At 46.8% G+C, this 18,846-nt stretch overlaps 1 protein-coding gene across 1 annotated transcript; it reads right to left on the bottom strand.

Annotated features, from left to right (window-relative positions):
- Positions 1–1,472: 1,472 nt before the first annotated feature.
- Positions 1,473–18,507, bottom strand: DPYSL4 (dihydropyrimidinase-like 4; the record flags this gene model as incomplete). The annotated part of the gene is made up of 11 exons (XM_010072707.1): positions 1,473–1,954; positions 2,600–2,765; positions 4,190–4,369; positions 7,175–7,345; positions 7,567–7,708; positions 7,868–8,024; positions 11,393–11,513; positions 15,024–15,092; positions 16,010–16,090; positions 17,252–17,313; positions 18,343–18,507. Coding segments are annotated over 11 exons (1,406 nt in total), but the record flags the coding sequence as incomplete, so codon positions are not given.
- Positions 18,508–18,846: the final 339 nt, after the last annotated feature.

The following is an 18,846-nucleotide window of genomic DNA, read 5'->3' as shown; positions in this document are numbered from 1 at the left end:
TCGTTATTTCCCTAAAAGAACCTGAAAACACCATTTAAGAAAATACAAATATGGAAAAAGAAGGTCAATGTACGTGGCAAAGCACAAACAGAAGAGAAAGCAGAAGATGCAGCCAAGTGCTGGGTGTACAGACAGTGGAGGTAACGCTGTGCTAACTGCGGGCAGAAAAGCTCTTTGTGCTAAGAGACAGGCCAAGTCCTCGCGACCGCCGAGCCCTCCAGCGAAGTTTAAGTGGGAATCTAACAGTGCAGATTGATTCTCCATGTCCTGAAAATAATGAGCCTCCAAGGCTAAAAGACCTTCAATTCCCAAAGATACTTAAATACCCAGATCCTGCTGCCTGCCACGGAAGCTGGGGCTTGTAAATTCATTCGAGGACCACTCGTAGCCTCTGGTTTCTCAAATCTGAGGCAGCAGGCATCTGAGGAAGGGTGGGGAACCACCGGGCCTTCTCACGAATATTTGCACAAAGGCAGATTCCTGCAGGGATGAGTGACTGTGAAATTCGCACCGTGCAGGAGAGATTCTCAGCTGCTGTTGACCCTTTGAGCCGCTCGGAGGCTCCCAGTTACAACAGCTGGGCATCTGGACTTGAACTGGAATTGCCACAGATGCTCAGGCACACACTCAGCTGACCGGCCTTTCGATGGGAGCTAAAGATAAGCTCTCATAAAGTTTTAAATAACCACTCACTGATAGCCAGGAAGGGGGAACGTGGCTGCTACAGAAACCTTTCAAGCAACATGTTGCTCTTTGCCCATGGTCCCCTGCTTATCGATTTCCACCTCCAGCAACAAAAGACAAACTAACTGCTCAAAACTTCTCAAGAGATGCTGTCCCAGCTCCTCAGCTGGTATCCAGCCCCTTGTTTGCACCAGCTCAAGTACACTGACGTGAAGACCATAGCTTATGAACCTGCTCTGCGACCTCCTATTGCAGCTAAGTGGCAAGCGTTGGCTGGAATGACGCAACCCAGGAATACCTGAAATTCCAGGGTGGCAATGACACTGGTGGGAGTCTGTAACTTGAATGAGGTTCGGGAAGAACAGGGAGACCCCCAGTTCTCAGGTAAGGCTTCGTAAACACAATGATACAAACATATTAAAAACACACACACAAACATAAAAAAAAAAGTTTCCTCAAGGACCTAATTTGCAGCAAAATCCAGAAGGAAAAAAAAAATGAGAAAACAAACCAACAGAACCAAAGTCCCCAACGATTCTAGCTCACCCAATGGCTGGGTGCGATGCGCTTTGTCAGTTCCTAGCGCTGGGTCCTGTTTCTCTCTCCTGGCAGCAGACAGCTATTCAGTGACCTCGAAGGTGGTGGGGAATGGTTACAGACAGGCTGGGATTCGCGTCCCTCTGTGCTTGCCTAGCTATGCTGCTGGAACACAGAACCTTACAGAATTATCCAGTTTAAAACCCTTGAACTACTCTTCTGCTTGACATTAAAACAAAAAAAAAAAGCTATTTTTTACATTTATTATTCATTTATTCCTTTTTGTGTGTGTCTTAAAGGCAGCTCCCGGGAAATTCACTTTATCCTTCCTTTATTAAAAGAAAGATGCTGAATGGGACAGAGGCCACATATCTCAAACATCCTCTTTACATTTACTTTTGCATGTCAGAGGTGTCAAAACAGGGTTTATTTCTTTAAATGTGTAGAGGCTGAAGGTGGGGGGAGTGAGAGGGGTTGGTGAAGATGAGGAGGGAATCTGAGGGGACTGAAAGAGGTGCCGTACTTCAGCCCCCCCTCACTGGTTGCCCGCAGTAACTGTCACAGGCTCTAAAAGAATCAAAAAGGGTCTCCAGGTGCCCCCGTCCCCTGGTCCGCTAGGCGGGCACAGAAGGGGTCGGTCCTTAGCCCAAGCTGGTGATGTTGGCACGTCCGCCGGGCGGTGCCACGATGCGCTGGGTGGTGCGGCGTGGGATGTTGTCGTCGATCTGTGCCCCTGCGGGAGAGAGAAGAAACGTCAGGTCCACCGGGCCAGCGAGAGTTTGGCTGAGCAAGCTGCAGGACAGGGGAGCTGGGAGAGCACAGCTGCACTGAAACCCATCAAGTCCTCTGAGGCCAGGCTCCAACGATGTGCACCAGAACGCACCATCTTTGGAGGAAAAGATGCCTCTAGTGCCTTAATTCTGCTGAAACCTGTTCTGCATTAGTATGTCCACGCTGAACACCTGAGCCACCCAGACACAAGCTGGCTAAAAGGTTTTCCCTTAGCGAGCCTTTTTGTTCCTTTTTATAGTTTTCCCTCATTGCACTGAAGCAGCACGCTGAGAAATCAAATCTGCCACATACCAGATCCACAGCTGCTCTCAGCTGGCAAAGCTCCACTCAAGTTGGTGCCATCTGCCCTCTTCAGACACCCAACTGAGGACCGAGCCGAGGACGCAATGGGGTGCTCAGCCACGGCACGAAAATAAGAAGGACTCTGTAATAGCTCCTACACTGCTTTCTTCCTTTCTAAACCTCCGAGCTACAAACACATCTCAGTCTCTCTCATTGCCTTCTAATTTCAGCAGAATTAATTCAGAGTACGGGACTATAAACAAGCTGTGATTTCAAAGGAATTTAGCCCCATAAAAACATGTACCAGACAAGCTGAATCCAGACTGGTGCAGGTTCCTCACGGGTGGGGCCTGCTGTTTGGCAGGAGATGTTTTAGCTGAAGAGGCTGGTGTGACGGTATTGGGTGTCACCGACACTTCGCAAACAGGTCCGTCGTAGAGGCCTCGAGGCACGCCCCGCAGCTCGGCCAGCTGCAAAACACAGAAGCAGGCAGCCTTCAGGGTCAAAACAGAACTACACAGCTGGCCAGATGTTGCTGAGCCAAAGACACACATTTCAAGATTTGTCTTTTTACTAAGAGGATTTGGAAGTGTCCATCATCTCCTCCGTGCTGATCCTTGGGGGGCAGGTGGTCTCTGAAGCAGCACGGATAAAAGGAACCGTGCTCTGGGCTGCTGTGGCCCCAGCTGGGTGCTGGCTGGTGCGAGCAGCCTACAGAAGACAGCCAGTCTGTCTCCTGCACCACAAGTTCTGTCCTTTAATGATGGCAACCTACCTGCTGTTGTATTAAAGACTCCTGACAACTCTTAAATGAAACTTATTACTCATCCCCAGAAAGCAAAACCACACTGAGCCAGAGCCAGGGCTAAAGAAGAGCCAGGCTAGCTTCACATCGCCAGCTTGGGAGCTTGAGATTGGGTTAAATGCAATTCTTCCAGTTGAGATGCTGCGCAATTGGATTTATAGGCCAGACACGTATTTCTGTGGGAGACCAGAACCCAACAGAAAGCACGGATCTACTCTCCGCGGCGCTAAATTGTTTCAGGCTGTAATTTTGATAACTTGCAATTTCTTCAAAAGAACAACTAAGGAAAGATCACTTGCAAGGAATGTGAAGATTAACTATGGTCAGGGGAATGAACACAGGTCTGGTGTTGTCCAGGAGAGGGCAACACTTCAAACATCAAAACACTTTTCTCCTCAAAAACCTACTTAATCCAGCAATATTCTTAAATTCTCAGCAACTAAGCTGCAGCTGAGTTCAGCGTCACCCTCTCTGTCAGTTTTTACCAACTAAAGGCATATTAAAAGGCAGCTTCTGTTTTGAATGCGTATATTTTACAAAAACACTCTCCCAACAATTTTAGCCTCTTAAAAATAGAAAATTCTCACTTTTAAACAGTCAGTAGGCTGTGCTTGTGACTCACCAGTCACCAGACAAGAGCATCTGATCGTATCTGACAGAAGGAAAAGCAGCATATTTAGAATTCTAAATTGTTGCTGAAAGGTTTGATATATAAATGCTATGAATAACTTCTCTTGGTACTCCTGTGAGAGGAGAAATCTCCTGGGTTATTTGCAGATGGACTCACGTACAAACAGGACAGTTCCTGGACACATGCTCTGTCTAGGTGTCCCAAGACAGAAAAGAACTGAAGAGCAGAAAAATAAAATTTGCAGAAAATCCAAGCTCAAGCCAAAGCATATTCCTCTAATGACTCAAGTGAATAGCAAAAATGAAAGAGGAATGAGATAAATGTGGCTCTTATCCAGGGGACATTCTGGGTTGCAGAAGCATGTGTCTGCGAGTCAGGGGATAGCATCTGTTTTCCACCCACTTGAACTCAGGAGTTTCAGCGAGAGAACAAATGTGCATCCAACCATTTATACTCACCCTGCTCCTTGCTTTGATGCGCTTGTAAACGAAGTCAGGGAACGGTTTCCTGGGGATATACCGGCCAGATCCCTCGGTGACATGAAGATTCCCATCCTCCAGCACGATCTTCCCCTGGCTGATAACCACCAGGGGAGACCCGCGGCACTCCATCCCTTCAAAGATATTGTACTCCAGAGACTAGAACAAACAAAAAAAACAACGTGAGGCAAACATCAGCATTCCAGCAAAGCCTGCTGTGCTTTAATTAGCAATCATGCTAATTACCAGCATTTTAAAGACAGGCAGAAGCAAACTCAACAGCATTTACCTGAGTTGTATATGCTGTGGTTTAATAGAAAGGCTGGTCTTTATGATCAATCTACATTTATTAAGGATTTCCTCATGCAAAATCTCCATTGCAACAAGATTCACGAAGAGGAAATGCAGTTTCATACCGGAACACCTCAAAGCCTGCCTGTTGAAATGCATTTAGGCAGATATCTCTTGTGAATCGCGAGGGATTTAGGAGCCACATCAGGTTTTATCTGAGCTTCATACTAAAAATCATGATAATTTTGAAAAGCTGTATTTCAAACCAGTGTTTTGGTCGATGGGTCAGGGACCAGGAGAATCTTGTTTTACTCTAATGGGATTGCTCATCCTCAATTAACAGGATTGGAAACATCACACCACGGAAAAAAGACAAGTTTTAAAGGAATCCCTGGTAAATGTCCCACCCATGAAGCATCCTGGAATGAGAGGCACTACAACCATGTTATTTGCGGACTGCTACTCCAGTGACCATCTCCGAGACAAACTCAGGTCTTTTTTACTGAGTTGATACTGGAGTTAGCTCTTGAAGTGTGTTATAAGTATGGGTAGGCTTGACTGCACGTTTACAATTAGCTAGAACAGCGGTTAAACCAACAGCAAACTGGGTCCAGTCTGAAAAAAAAGCTGCGGTGGCAAAGGAGGCAGCTTGGTTAGAAGCTTATGAATTAGGCTGGTTCCAAAAACAACACTCTCTCCCTCTCTGGCTCCTAATGTTTCCTTGCCAGACAGCGGCAAGAGCTATGTGAATTCTTGGAAAATGTCGGTATACTCCTCTAGCACATAAAAATGCAACAACCATCTGATGCCACATAATCGCTACGTCTCCTTGTGTCACAGCAACCGTTCTGCCGACTTTCAAAGGCGCTTTTGTTTTATACTTGACCAAACTAGGCTGCCTTGACTCGGAAGGCATCGCTCGTATCCATTTCTCCTCGAACACAAGGCACACACACAGTGTGAGACACAAAACACCGCAGCAGGTGTGATGCCAGGTAGAAGAGGCGACGTACTGAGAGAGGAGAAGAGGACAGAGCTGGATCTGTAAGGAGAGAAAGCTGCAATTTCTTAAGACAGCCCTTCAAGCTCTAAATAAAGCATTTGAAAACAAGAGCCCTTCACCCTCCATGGTCTTGGCATCCCGTTTGAACTTGAAGATGCAGCCTTTGGCAACAGCTGATTGCGTGCTAAGTTTCAGGGGGAGCTGCAGCCCTTAGCCTATAAAGCATTTCTGAATGGTCGCTCCACAGCAGATCTGGTTCTGCTTCAGCCCAGCCCAGATCCAGGGTAAAATCATGGAGTCAATCCTGATTGTACTGGAGCATATCCACAAAAGATACAGCCTCTGAATTTTATGTTAGGAAATATTTAAAGAGTCCAATTCATTTCCTAAAGACATGAGCCATTAAATGGCAATGACTTTCACACACTCACCCGAACAAGCTACTTCCAGCTCCCTGAGCCAGGTTCAGACAACTAAATTCGGCACCTAATAGCAGTATGTCCCTGGGCTCCCTCCTCTAAGTCCTTCCCCTCCAGACCAGAGATGTGGTGAGTCTGGAAGCACCTCTAAGGTAGCTGAAGTGACCAGATCTCTGAGTCTGGATGCCTTGAGTTAGAACTGCAAGCACAGGCAGGATGAATCCAGGCCATCTGTGACCAATTCTGACACCGAGTTAAGTCACAGGGAAGTGAACCAAACCTTTAAAAGAAGTTTCTTTGTGAATGTGCCCAGGGATCCAAGTGTGGAAGAAAATTTTGCTCCTTCAGCTCCAGAGTGAATGAAAGCATTCACGGAAAAAAGAACAAGGAGTTTTTTCCAGGGAAACATTCCATAGGTTCATCGCCAGCAGTGAAACAAGATGTCAACAAATGCAAACAGTGGTTGCTTTCTCTGAGACAGTGCTCAAATGTCACAGGGAGACTCCAACCAGCCCTTTGCACTGGCACCACTCTGCAGTTTCCCACAGGGTGGGACAGATTTTCCCTGCAGGAGCCAGGTAGAAGATACTGGACACAGCTGGGCCACAAGCAAACAGTGCCTCCAACAGTGGCACCACAAAGAAACAGGAGAAGGTCTGGTTAGTCTGGGAGCTGCCTTGTGCCTCCCTGCACCAGCTAACATCAGGATGATCACCAGTAAAATTATGTCTGACTCCACACATGTGCCAGATCAGTACGTGGTGTAAATCCACTGAGCCTCCTTGATCTGGATCCAATCTCCAGCTAAGGTGTCCGCAAGCTGACAAGTTTCACTGACCCCAACTAAAAAAGGGGCAGTTCCCATTCCCACTGCTAGCAAGCCAGAAGGTCACAAATGACACACTGTGGTAAGAGGCCTTTTGATATTTTAGAAGATTTAAAGAGCTTTCTGTGTGCTCAGATCCAAGCATCCAACACTCAGAAAGAGCAGACAATCTCTTTGCTCCAAGGGAAATCTCTGGGCATTCATGTGATTGCAGCTTTGGACTCAATCGTCTTCCCTTCTGCTCACACAACTGAGCTGTACTGGGTGTAAGACCAGAGAGGGCTTGGGGCATGGAGAAAACAAAGCCCTGAGTTGTCATGAGCTCTAGTTCTTGGCAGCACAGTCTGGCATTGACAGAAGTGAGGAGGAAATGAGCAGCAGAGCTCACACTGTAGAAAATGTGAAAATGTAGAAAATATCCTTACTATGTTATGAGTCTTGGCAGAGATTGTCTTGACACTGTCAGGATCCCAGATAACCAGATCAGCATCCGAACCCACTGCAATACGGCCCTTCCGCGGGTACAGGTTAAAGATTTTAGCTGCATTTGTGCTGGTCACAGCAACAAACTGGTTCTCATCCATCTTGCCAGTCACCTGGGGAAAGACAAAAGGAGTCACTGCATTAGCCAGGTGCGGACCACTCTGAAAAGCAAATAGCTGACAGTGCAGCAGATTCCAAATCATCTCTACAGGGGCAAAAACCTCAAGCAGAAGGACCATAACAAGCATCTGGGGGGAGATAATAACCCACTGCTGCAGCTCTTTCAGCTCTCAATGCCTAGTTGCAGCCTAAGCCTACGACGCATGCGACATACCACAGCCTTATCCCAGATGATGGACATCCTCTCTTCGGTCCCATTGGTTCCTTCAGGGATCAGGGTAAAGTTGTCCTTCCCAACAGCTTTCTGAGCAGTGTTGAAGGTGCAGTGGGCACTGCCAGTAACTTGCAGGTCTCCACTAGAAAAGACAATGATAGGTATTTAAGATATTTTCTTGTCACAGGTTTACTCATGAAGGCAAAACAGCCTTTTGCTTGCTGGCAACAACAGCTATTTTTATCCCCCACTTGCCTCATGATGAAGCACACGCTGTACGAACACAAAGAGCTCTACTCACCAGGCCAGTAGTGAGTTGAGAAAATCAGGAGTGGTTGGGTCAGGACTCAGCGGTGGGGAAGTAACAAAAGCTGCTGCTTTAGCCCAGTTCTTGCTCCAGTAATGAGAGCCATCGGTGCCCAAGCTGGCTGTGATGGGCTCTCCATACACCACAGTGCCTACAGGACAGGAACACAGACAAATCCACTGTGAGCACCAAGAAACACGCATCTCCAGCTTGGCTTCCAGGCATAAAGCATCCTTCTGAAAAAGGACAAGTTGGGTAAGTTGCATCAGCATCACATGCTGCAGGGTTTCTTGGTACTGCCTCGTAAGTGTGTGATCAGAGAGACACAACATTGGATTGAGTTCAGTGGCCTGCAGAACCAGATGATCAGAAATCATTAAACTCCTGGCCTGTTCAACGCTCCTCAGAAACTATGTCATGATAGTAGGGGCATGTTTTCACAAGGAAATTCTTAATTTCACATGCCTATCTTGAGATGTCTAAAGAAATACTGAGCATTTCAAAATTTCAAAAATCCATCCCTCAGAAGTATCCAAACATCTAAGTAAAATGATTGTGCTTGAAAGGGTTCCTGTGAAGATTCGTTGCACTGTATCCTGGGCCAAGAACCTTATGAAAGAGGCTGAGGGGAACTGTAAGGGTGAGGAGATCCAGTCTGATCCAGAAGGGATGCGGAAGAAAAAGAATGAAGAAAAAAGCACCTGCAGTACCTTTATAAACGTGTTCGTATTAAAGATCCAACAAGACTGGGTTTATTGGAGCAGGCTCGGTGCAGAGATCTAACAGAAACCTCCTATCAGGAAAGTTTCCTGCCTACAGAGCAAGCCCATCCCAGGGGAAGGACTGGTGTTTCTGGCTCACAAACCCAGCTCAGGTAAACTGAGTGACTCCCCCAAGGGTACACAGTAAATCTGTGGCAGAACTAGGAAATGAAATTGGATCTTCTGACTCTGTGTCCAGTTGCACTAACCACCAGTGCATCCTTCCTCTTCATTAACATTTTTGGAACCACATGAAGGAACGGCAGATCCTTAAGGCCACAATACTTCACAAGCTGGAATGCACCAGCAACATCTGCACCCCAAGCAGATGCAAGATGCTGCAACTTCAAAAGCAACGCAAGCTAGTAGCCCCACAGATCTGCTCGCCAAATGAAGCCTTCCTGAAATCTCTGTAAAGTGCCTGTCTGTTTGGTTTCTGAGCCCAGACACTTTGTGGATTTGTATCTGCCTGCAAAAGACGTGGGTAGTTAAAATACTAACCCTAAATGCTTCCATCAGAAACAACTGGCAGAGGCAACCCCAGAACTGGTCTGCAGGGTCCTGCACACCTCACCATGCAGAGTACAAAAACATGATCTTTCACATATTCTCTGAGCTCCCGTTATGTCTATCAGCTCTCCAGCTAGGTGGGAAAGAGCGCGTTAGTCGAGGCAGAACGATGCGTTAACTGGGTTCACGCTGCTTCCAGGACCACACTGGAACAGGAGGTGTGGTGGAAGCAGGGGGGATCCATCAGCAGAGGAAGAGGCTGTCTGACATCACTTGCCACAAATAGGGTTACAAAATCGGAACAAGGCAAAACACACGCTGGCTGTTAATGGGAGGCCTGTTGTGGGCCGATACATTGGGAAGATTGTTTTGCAGGGAGCAACGTTTTGAGCTCCCGGGGTCTGCAGGGAATCTCCTCCATACAAATGCCACTGGCAACATCTGGCTTTAAATAACGCTCGTTCTTTTCCATTTAGCAAATCAATTCTGTTTTGTTTCTGCCTTGGATAGTCTTCAGTTATGTTTCCTCTGTTGCTTGGGAGGGCAAGGCTAGTGTGTGTGGCCCTCCTGGGTTACCCAGTTGGGCAACTGCACAGTGTTTAAATTGAATTATTTAAATAAAGGAACAGAGAATGGCGTGCCATTTATATCCTTATAAGGAGAAAACGCCATCTGAATGAAGACTGCATATGCTAGTTCACTCAGGAGGCCAAGTAAAGCCAGTTCTGTGGATCATTCATCGGGGGCAATCCCAGCACCTTTCACAGGCAGGGTAACATCCAGCCAAGTCAGGCTGTGTTTTACAGCTTCTGTGATGTAAGTGTATGGTCCCTCATCCCACTGCTCCTACCTACTCGCCAGCTGGTGGTCGCAGGGGACAGCAAGCACAGCAAGAGAGTGTTTTTGTTGATGCTGCATCTCTGAGGTGCACATCTCTCTGGTCCTTTGCCCAGAAAAAGGAAGGGCTGCTTCCCTGGCCTGTAGGATGGAGTTGCTCAGCCACATCAAGTTGTTTTTCTGGGGCAATGCAACATGCAGCCACTTCTGTGTGTCAACACATCTTCTGATTTCAGCATGATCTCCACTAATGAAGCTAGGAGAGGAAGGTTTACCCCAAACAGCTTGAGCTGCTTCCACGCCATGAACAGAAAAAGATGCCCTGGAAATCGGTCCTCCTCACCAGCTCTGAACTCATTTAACAGGAATCATGGGACCAAAATACTTCTGAGCCAATACACAAACACAAATCTGTTTGCTGTGGTAGGAAATTGGCTCTTCTCACACCAAACACCCAGATGGAAAGTGATGTCATTTGTATATTCCATTCAGGCTTATTTGGACTGCATAAAATTAAATCCAACCCTTCTGAAGAAAGAAGGGGGAAATCATCCCTCCTGCTTACTCACCCAGAGCCGCTTTAAATAGAAATGAAGGGTTTAGTCACAGAATAAAGCAGGGAGACAGGCACTCACTGTGCTTTGTAACCCTTGCTCCTTGGGGGGCAAGCCAGGGGAGTCAGGACGCGGGAGAAGCCACTTCATTGCTCAGAGGAGCTCAGCTCCCTCACGGACCTCGGTTAGAGACAGGAGACACAAGGCAGCAGCATCCACTGCAGGTCTGAGTCTTGCTTCTTGCAGCATCCTCAGGCAGAGTTATCAGAGGTGGTTGCAATTCCCAGCCTAACCCAGACTACCAATCCCAATTCCTGTTTGGATGCCAGGCTGTGAGTTACGGCACACGAGGAGTATCTACTCGACAAGCAAGAAGCACACTGGACAGCTGGAATCTGTACCCTCTTTGGCTACTCCAGCTAAATCCAACAGGACTCGTGAGTCAGAGCCTCTTGGAATCACTTCTGACCCCAGGAAGCAGCTCAGCAGAAAGCACCAAGGAAAGACTACAGCTGCTGGAAGGAGGACACAGCTTGCAGTCTCCAGGGGGATTCATTAAATGGAGACAGCATGGAATTACTCTGTGATAAAATGAAGGCATGTGGATCAATGTGGTAGGATGAGCGTGGTTAGAGAGGCTCTAGGCTGAACAGAAGAAATGGTTCCTGGCACTGATAAGACCACTGAATACTTTTTTGTAGGAGATGAGACAGAAGCAGTTGCTTGGGACCTTTTTAAAAAGAGCCTGGACAATAGCACTGGAAAAAGAAACCTTTCCTGGAGGGATGAAACTCATGTTGGCAAGGAGTTGAACTGCATGAGCTAAGAGGGTGTTCCATCCGAGGGACATAACTTACCCTTTTTCCTGGCTTGAGCAATGACATCAGCAGCACTTTTGCTCATCACCTTGGTGATATAAAGAGGGCAGTTGGTTTGGTTGGCGATGGTTATTGCCCGGTTCACAGCCTCTGCCTCCACCTGAGAAATAAAGTCAGCAGCAAGTTAGTGTGGCAACATCCCTATGTTAGCACATCCCCTTCACCTTCAGAGGGTCCCAGCCTCTGCTTTCACGGGAAAACAGGGCGTGCAGGGCCAAGATAAGAGACTTTCCACCTCTCCAATTCTGAGGCAGAAAAATGCACAGTGTAATCATGATAATTAAAATGACATCAAGCTGTAGTCCCCTCTCATTACTACCTTTTCTCCCAGGCTGCTTTAAAGTCACTCTGCAAGCAGACTAAGTCCTAAAACAACACTCCAGGTGCTCAAGGTCAGGATGATTAAGCCCCTTCTTTAACCTAGACAAAAATAAGCAACTAAATGTTGACTCAACAAGACTATTCATGTTCCAGCCCACGCGGAAGAGAGATGCTGTAGCCACATACTCTGGTAAGCCACGTTTGCAAACAAGCCTCCTAAATTGTACCCTCTGCAACAATATCTGGCTTGGGATCTGACAGAGTGTGAACCATCCCATAAATCAACTTATTCTTGCATGTGTAGGGAGATAACCTCAGTAAGACTGCGGGTCACATTATAACTGCAGCCTTAGAATGAGCATAATCACTCTGCAGACTTTTACAGATCACACATCCTAATCAGAGCAGTCCAGATGACAGATTTAACAATGGCTGCCACCAAGAACTGAGCCTGCAACACCACAGACATCTTCCAAGGGAACAGCAGAGGAAACCAAAACCCAGAGCAATCAAGACACCTGATTCCCAGGTTACCACCACCTCCTGTGGACTCCACTGGGACTGGCACACGCTCAGCACTTTTGAAAATCTGTTCCACAGCAACTTATTGCAGGCCAAGCACCATCCTCCGTCCCAGAATCAGAATGCATCGACTGCTGGCTCCTAGCACCACGTTTGATCCACTGAAAGAAGCACCTGAACTGAAGGAAGTGGGATATTCACCACACTGATGTCCAAGTGCCCAGAACAGCTCTGCTCACACCGACAGCACTTGTAACGCTTGCTCTGTTTGCAGCTGGAATGCCCCAGAAAAACAACATGACGACAGCTGGGAGTTAAAGAAAACCAGCCCCCCAGACCCAGCAGGTTGGCTTCTAGGGCCAAAAGGGTTAAAGCCCAGCCTGTGACCATGCCAGGGCTGGTGACTAACCCTCCCCAGGCAGGGTGATGTACAGAAGGGGACGTTTTCTGGCCCAGCTGCCCCATGCAAACGGAAAAGGCTGCAGGGAAGGGTGTTTATTCCAAGACATTTAACTGGAGTACGCCACAGCCAGCAGCATTTGCAGGGAAGACAGAGGCTGAAGGAAGAGCCAAGAAAAGCATACTTGTCCCTCCTGAGAGACCAGGAGAGAACTCAGAAAGGACAATGCTTCCAGGCAATGGCATCAGTTTGCATTTAAAGCAGGTCTGCACACAGCTCTGTCACTGCAGCACTTGAAAGTCGTTATTTCCACGCTGTGCCTCAGTTTCCCCACTTACAAAGCAGAAATAAAACAACACGCATCTCCAGAGTTTTGACCAAAAGGCATTTGAGCAACTGCTAAACAGGAGGAGAAAATAGAAAAAGGCTGCTGAATTCTTGCCTTGTGCCCAGATGCTATGGTGACAGGCACATAACAATAACCCAACAACTAGTCCAAAGGGGAATGTTTGCAATTACCAGTATGCATTAGAAGCCCTAGCACAGCAGTTCTCTTGGAAAAAAAAAAAGACAGACATTTCCTGGAGCACTTGGACTCCTTGTGCTTTCAGCGTTTTTGTGGCTAACATAAAAACTAAAATTGACGGATCTCTCCAAAAAGTCATCACAGACTGATCGGAGCTACGAGGGGGAGAGTTTTGCAGAAAGTGAAGGGTGATGCTGACTTGGGGTGGTGGTGTCTTAGTGAAAGCTCCCTTTCCTGGCTGAACATGATGAATATCGTCACCTTGGCTCAACCCAGGTTACTGAGGTGAGCAAGCTGAACCCATGAGTCAGCAGCGAAACTTAAGCCTTAATTTGTGCCTTCTGCTCAATCTGGGAATTCAGAAGATGTGTATGCTCCAAGTTAGACACAAACACACACGGCCAAACCCTGAATGCTTCGCTCTGATGTAAGCCTCACTGCACTGAGAGTTTTCATTTATAAACATTTCAGACTTGTTCAACAACTCCTGCTAGTTTGCTGCGGATGCAGATGTGAATTGAGCAGCTCTTCAGCAAAACGACAACCATCATAAAGTTCTTAGGACAGGTCTTATGCTCTGTAAGGGGCGGCGTGAAAAGCCAATTCTAGTGTTAACAGCACCCCAGAGTGATACCAAGAAACATCCACTCCTGAAGTCAACATACGGATCTGCAGCCACCCCCAGAATCTGGCCTTTATCATCAGCCAGCTTAAAGGGAATTGTATGTTTTTAAAAACACAATGTTACTCCCACATAGGAGAAAAAGAGGGGAGGGAACCAGATGACATCGTTTCCTGCTCTGTTTCCTATGACTTTAAAGGAGGAGAGTTTCGGACCAAGTGCTTCCACTCTGCACAGACAGCACAGCTGAGCTCAGCCGCGCAGAGGCTGCCCAGCGCGCTGGGACGAGGCTTTACTGATCCTCATCTGAGGCAGCCACGTGTCCTCAGGCAGCCTTCCTTGCTATACCGAGAAAGAACACATTTCTGCACAGCACAGGAGACGGATGTAACAAACCAAGCAAGCCAGGGAGCCACACAGTTCACACTTTAAAGCTCCTGCTCCACTAAGGGTGAGCTTTGAAGCAGCCAGACAAGACAGGGTAATTTCACAGCCAGATCCTTCAAGGTAAGGAGAAGCCTTCCTTTGAAGTCAACAAAAGTTTAGGGGTGCTCTACAGTTGAGCCCCAAGTGTCATGTCAGCATCTGGTTTTGCTCTCCTGATGCAAGCCAAAAAATATGTTAAAAAAAAAAAAAAGAAAAAAAGAATTGCAGGGGCGGGTGAGTGGAAAGCTCAGTGCAAGTGTTTGCTCACAACTTCCAGGAAGCAAAAAAATCTCAGCTCCCAGAGCCAAACACAAATTCTGTAAGGATTCACATACTGCCCAAGTCCAGCATATTTTTTTCCCCTTCTCTATGAAGCAACAGAATGATTTATATTGTTACTGAAATGTCTCTGGATGCTGCTTGTCTGAACCAAGGGGAGGAACTAGAGAGGGAGCATGAGGGGCACGTGTGGATGATCTCACACCCCCAGCTTCCAGCTGCCACATCTGGCAGTCAGAAAAGCCCCAGTATCTCAGAGGAACAAAAAGAACTGCTCATACGTAACGGATGGACTTCACAAACTCAGAATGTCATGGTGAGATGTCTAGCTTAGAGGTATCGAAAGACTGGAAACGAAGAATGCAATGGGAACCAACCTGAAAAGCAACGTTTTAAGGGAGATTTATTTTGAAGACCTAGAGGGAGTGAGAGGGATTGCGGTCTTGACACTAGATAAATCCAAGCAATGCACAAATATTATAAATTGGGGGAATAAATGCAGTAGAGTCCTCACCTCTTCAGGTCTGCTCAACACATGCCCTTCAGGCCCTGTGATCCCCAGTTCCAGGATCCTTTGCTGCTCCTAAGGCAGAGAGAAAAAAGCGCAAGAAAAAGATTTAAAGCAACACATTTTTTTTTTTTCAGCAAACACAGCTGTTTGAAAGAGGTACAAGTGAGATCCTGGGCATCTGTGCTAGCTAATAATCACATGGGGCTTTACATAAGGGCCTTACAACCAGAGTTCTGTCCAACTTCCCTTGTTGAGAATAACCAGAGCTCACTAAACCCTTGCTGATTTGTTCACAGGAGGTCAGGGAAACCTTTTATTTTCATTTGCTTCCCACTGGGTTCATAGCCCCTCAACTTTTGCTACTCATTTGCATCTATAAAATAATCTCTAAGATGGGGCAAAACAGTATCTCATGAAAAAAATCATCCTGCAACTGCAGTCAGCTGGGCTCAAAGACTCAGGTGGGCTCTCAACCAGTCAGACAATGCAGAAACGCTCTGCAACAGCAAGTGCTTCATGCTTGAGATATAATGGATAAAATGAGCTGGAGATCAGATTAATCCAAATTCATTATTAACATTTCCTCTTTGTTGCTGTTTAAAGGATGAACAGATCCCAGACATCAGCATCCCAGGTACTGTATGAAGCCATTTCTCTTCCCACTGGAAGCTATTTCCACTCCCCCTGGTTTTAGTTACCACAGGATACTTTATTGTTCACAGTGTCTGTCACACTCACAGTCTTGCACTTATGGGGAGAAGAGCAGAGGTGGCCAATATCCACCACAAACCAAAAGCTGCCACGAAAACCTGCTTTATCAGTGGCAATGAAGGGGATAAGATTCGATGCACAGCTCTGCTTGCATCCTTGACACACCTATGCCATGCTTTTAAGACTCTTGGTGATTATCTGTTTGCAAAGAAGTAATCAGAATTTAAATCCCTCCCAGCATTTTGAAGCTAATAATCCACAGAATAAACACAACATACCTCAGCGATGATGTCACCATTCTCAGCATGCACTTGAGCTGTCGCACCGATATCCCGGATTACACTCAGGACCTCATATATCTGGAAGACAGAAAACACACATGATAATACACCCTGAGCGTACACTCAGGGACACACCTATTATATAGAATATGCTCCAGGCTCCCGCAGCGCACATCATTTTGCAGAATGGAAAAGAGAAAGGGAAGCATTAGGAAATACAAGATGTGGTCTGCTAGATAGATACGATTCATTTTCCTGCCTGCCACTGAATTTCCCAATCTGTACAGTCAGATGCTCCTGATATGGCAAAGCAGCACCATTCAAAAGCCAGGTTTGGTTTATTAACCACACGACACAGGTCTACATCTGGAATGCTTTTAAGAAGCTCACTGGGTTGTACCTGTTTCATGTTTTCATTTACTGGTGCCCAGCATGAAAAAAACCCCTTACACTTGATTTTTACAGAGAACCTGCACCCACCCTTCTCACTGCCTGGGACAGGAGCAGTGTGATTTCCCACTCCAGCAACCAGCCCGAGAGGGCTCAGGCTGAGCAACCACAACTGACGCCAGCTCTATCAATGGTCACTCATTAAAATGTTTACCAGAGTCATTAGAGATAACTGTCATACACCACTGCCTCCTACACTGTTCCAAATGACTCCTAGACATTCCTCTCCTCCTACCACGCTCAGAAATATAAACTGCCAAGCCCAACAATTAAATGTACCCAAACGTATCCACAAGAATAGCAAATGGGAGGGAAATTCCTCTTTCAGGTCCCAGTGATTCTAACGCTAAAGCCAGAAAGAAACCCACTTCTGGACCAGGATCGGTTTCAGCTTATGCACACACAGAACAGTTATGCCAGAGATCTCACTGTCCTGCCCCCCGCCTAGGCATAAAGCAGCAATTTATAAAACTGCCACTGCTTCCACAGCAAAGGAGCTGGAATAAAACCTCACATCTCTCAAAATGAGGGCTTTGCCATTGCTTTCTCCAGCCAAGCCCTTCAGGGTTTGTTGTTGGTTGGGGTTTTTTTTGTTAAAAAAAAAAAAAAAAATTAAAAAATCTTCAAACCAAAGCTCTGGGTACTGTGGCAAATCTTAGGTACTGTTACGCATACAAAGCCTGAAACCAGAAGAGAATGTCAGATCTAAGAGTATTGAAATTAAACCCTTACAAGAGCCTCATGCACAGCTTGCACAGACAGAAGCATATGAACATTAAACCTTCCTACCTGAGAATCAGTGAGCTGAAAGCGATCTTTGAAAGCCATGTAAACCAAAAAGGAGTTCACACCTGGTAGAAGGAGAGCAAAGGAATTATTTTGACATAGAAATGGCAGGCACAGACAAAGCTTCGAACCACAGAGTTTGTCATAAGGAGATGTCCCCCTCAATCAGCCCCCCAGCAAGCAGTAATGATGGGCAGACAAATAAATGACTTTAATCTGCTGCGCGACGTGGACACGCATGATCCCAGCATAAAGCCAGGATCTCCTCAGCCACGTGGCAGCTATTAATACCCCTGATGAGAACGGAGGAGCCTGCACTCCAGCCGTGGGGACAGCTAAACCCTTGGGCTGCCACTTAACACTGAAGTAAGAATTCTGTGGATTCAGCACTGTACGAGGCTTAGTAAAAAAATAAGCAAAATGCATCACACCCAAAAGCAGAGACTGGGTCTGCCTGCCTGATCCCTCACTCCCTATTGCGAGAGCGATGGGAAATCCGTGTCTGTGAGCGTGTCCTCCTCTGCTGTGTTCGCACTGACCAAGGCACACAGGGAGTGCTCCTAAGTCAGCTTTCCCTCTCCTGCTCTGAACTAGTGCTCTTACCCAACCTGTGGGAAAGCACTCATTAGGATATCAAAGGCTGGGTTTCTAAACTACAAACAGGATGGAAAATCACTCTAGCCCAAGGATGAAACGTCAGGGAAATCAAAGAGGGGAAAAACCTATGAGGTCATTTAATTCAGCTCTTCTCCACTTCTAGCAAGCAGTGCGGAATTGTTGCTTCTGGGCCTGATTCTTCCCTTGTTTACAACAGTTTAACGGTCCAACCTGTTGCCTACATGTACTAGCAAAAACAAAACAACCTCCACTGAACAAAGGTCTTCCCTCTGCAAGGCAGCAGCAAGAGATTCACCTCCTAACACCCACTGCAGCGACACCACCATGCACCATCACCCTGAGCCCTCCACAACAGGATGGGCCAAGCCCAGAACAGCTTTATTGAGATGTAAGAGTAAAATATTTCACAATAGCCCAACCTAATAGGGGAGCCAGTCCCAGAACCGCTCCTTTGAGCTTTCAGTAACAGAACTTACCATGATCTTTAACCAGAGCTTCCATCTCCTCCTGGACACCTTTATGCCACTCGGTGATATCCACATGCAGAGAGTAGTCGCAGCAGGATTTGCTGTCTGCCCATTCTCGCCACTGGTCGAACGCAGTCAGCAAACTGGTACCTGGCTCAGGAACCACGTGATCAACTGGGAAAGACAACAAAAGCATTGGGAAACGGCTGGTGCAGTAGCTCTCCTGGATGTCCAAGACAGAAAGCGTGCTTTGCAGAGGCTGCTACAAAACCAAGACATCTTCCCCGTAAAATATCCGAGTTTGAAAGACCTGGTTTCTAAAGCCCCACATCTGAGAATGCAGCCAGGAAGCAAATTACAGACCCAAAGCTGAAGGAAATAGTCCAGTTACTACAGCTTGTTTATTGTAATTGTTTGTGAATGGAGCAAATGAAATTCCTGGGGCAGCAGACACAAACCGTTGCAAAGAGCTCCATAACCATCGCTCCCGTTTGGTGACAAACAAACAATAAC

This window comes from Pterocles gutturalis, unplaced genomic scaffold (genome assembly GCF_000699245.1).
Source record: "Pterocles gutturalis isolate BGI_N339 unplaced genomic scaffold, ASM69924v1 scaffold26297, whole genome shotgun sequence".
Lineage (NCBI taxonomy): Eukaryota > Metazoa > Chordata > Aves > Pterocliformes > Pteroclidae > Pterocles > Pterocles gutturalis.
The sequence above is the reverse complement of the archived record's forward strand: the minus strand, read 5'-3'. Positions and strand labels throughout refer to the sequence as shown.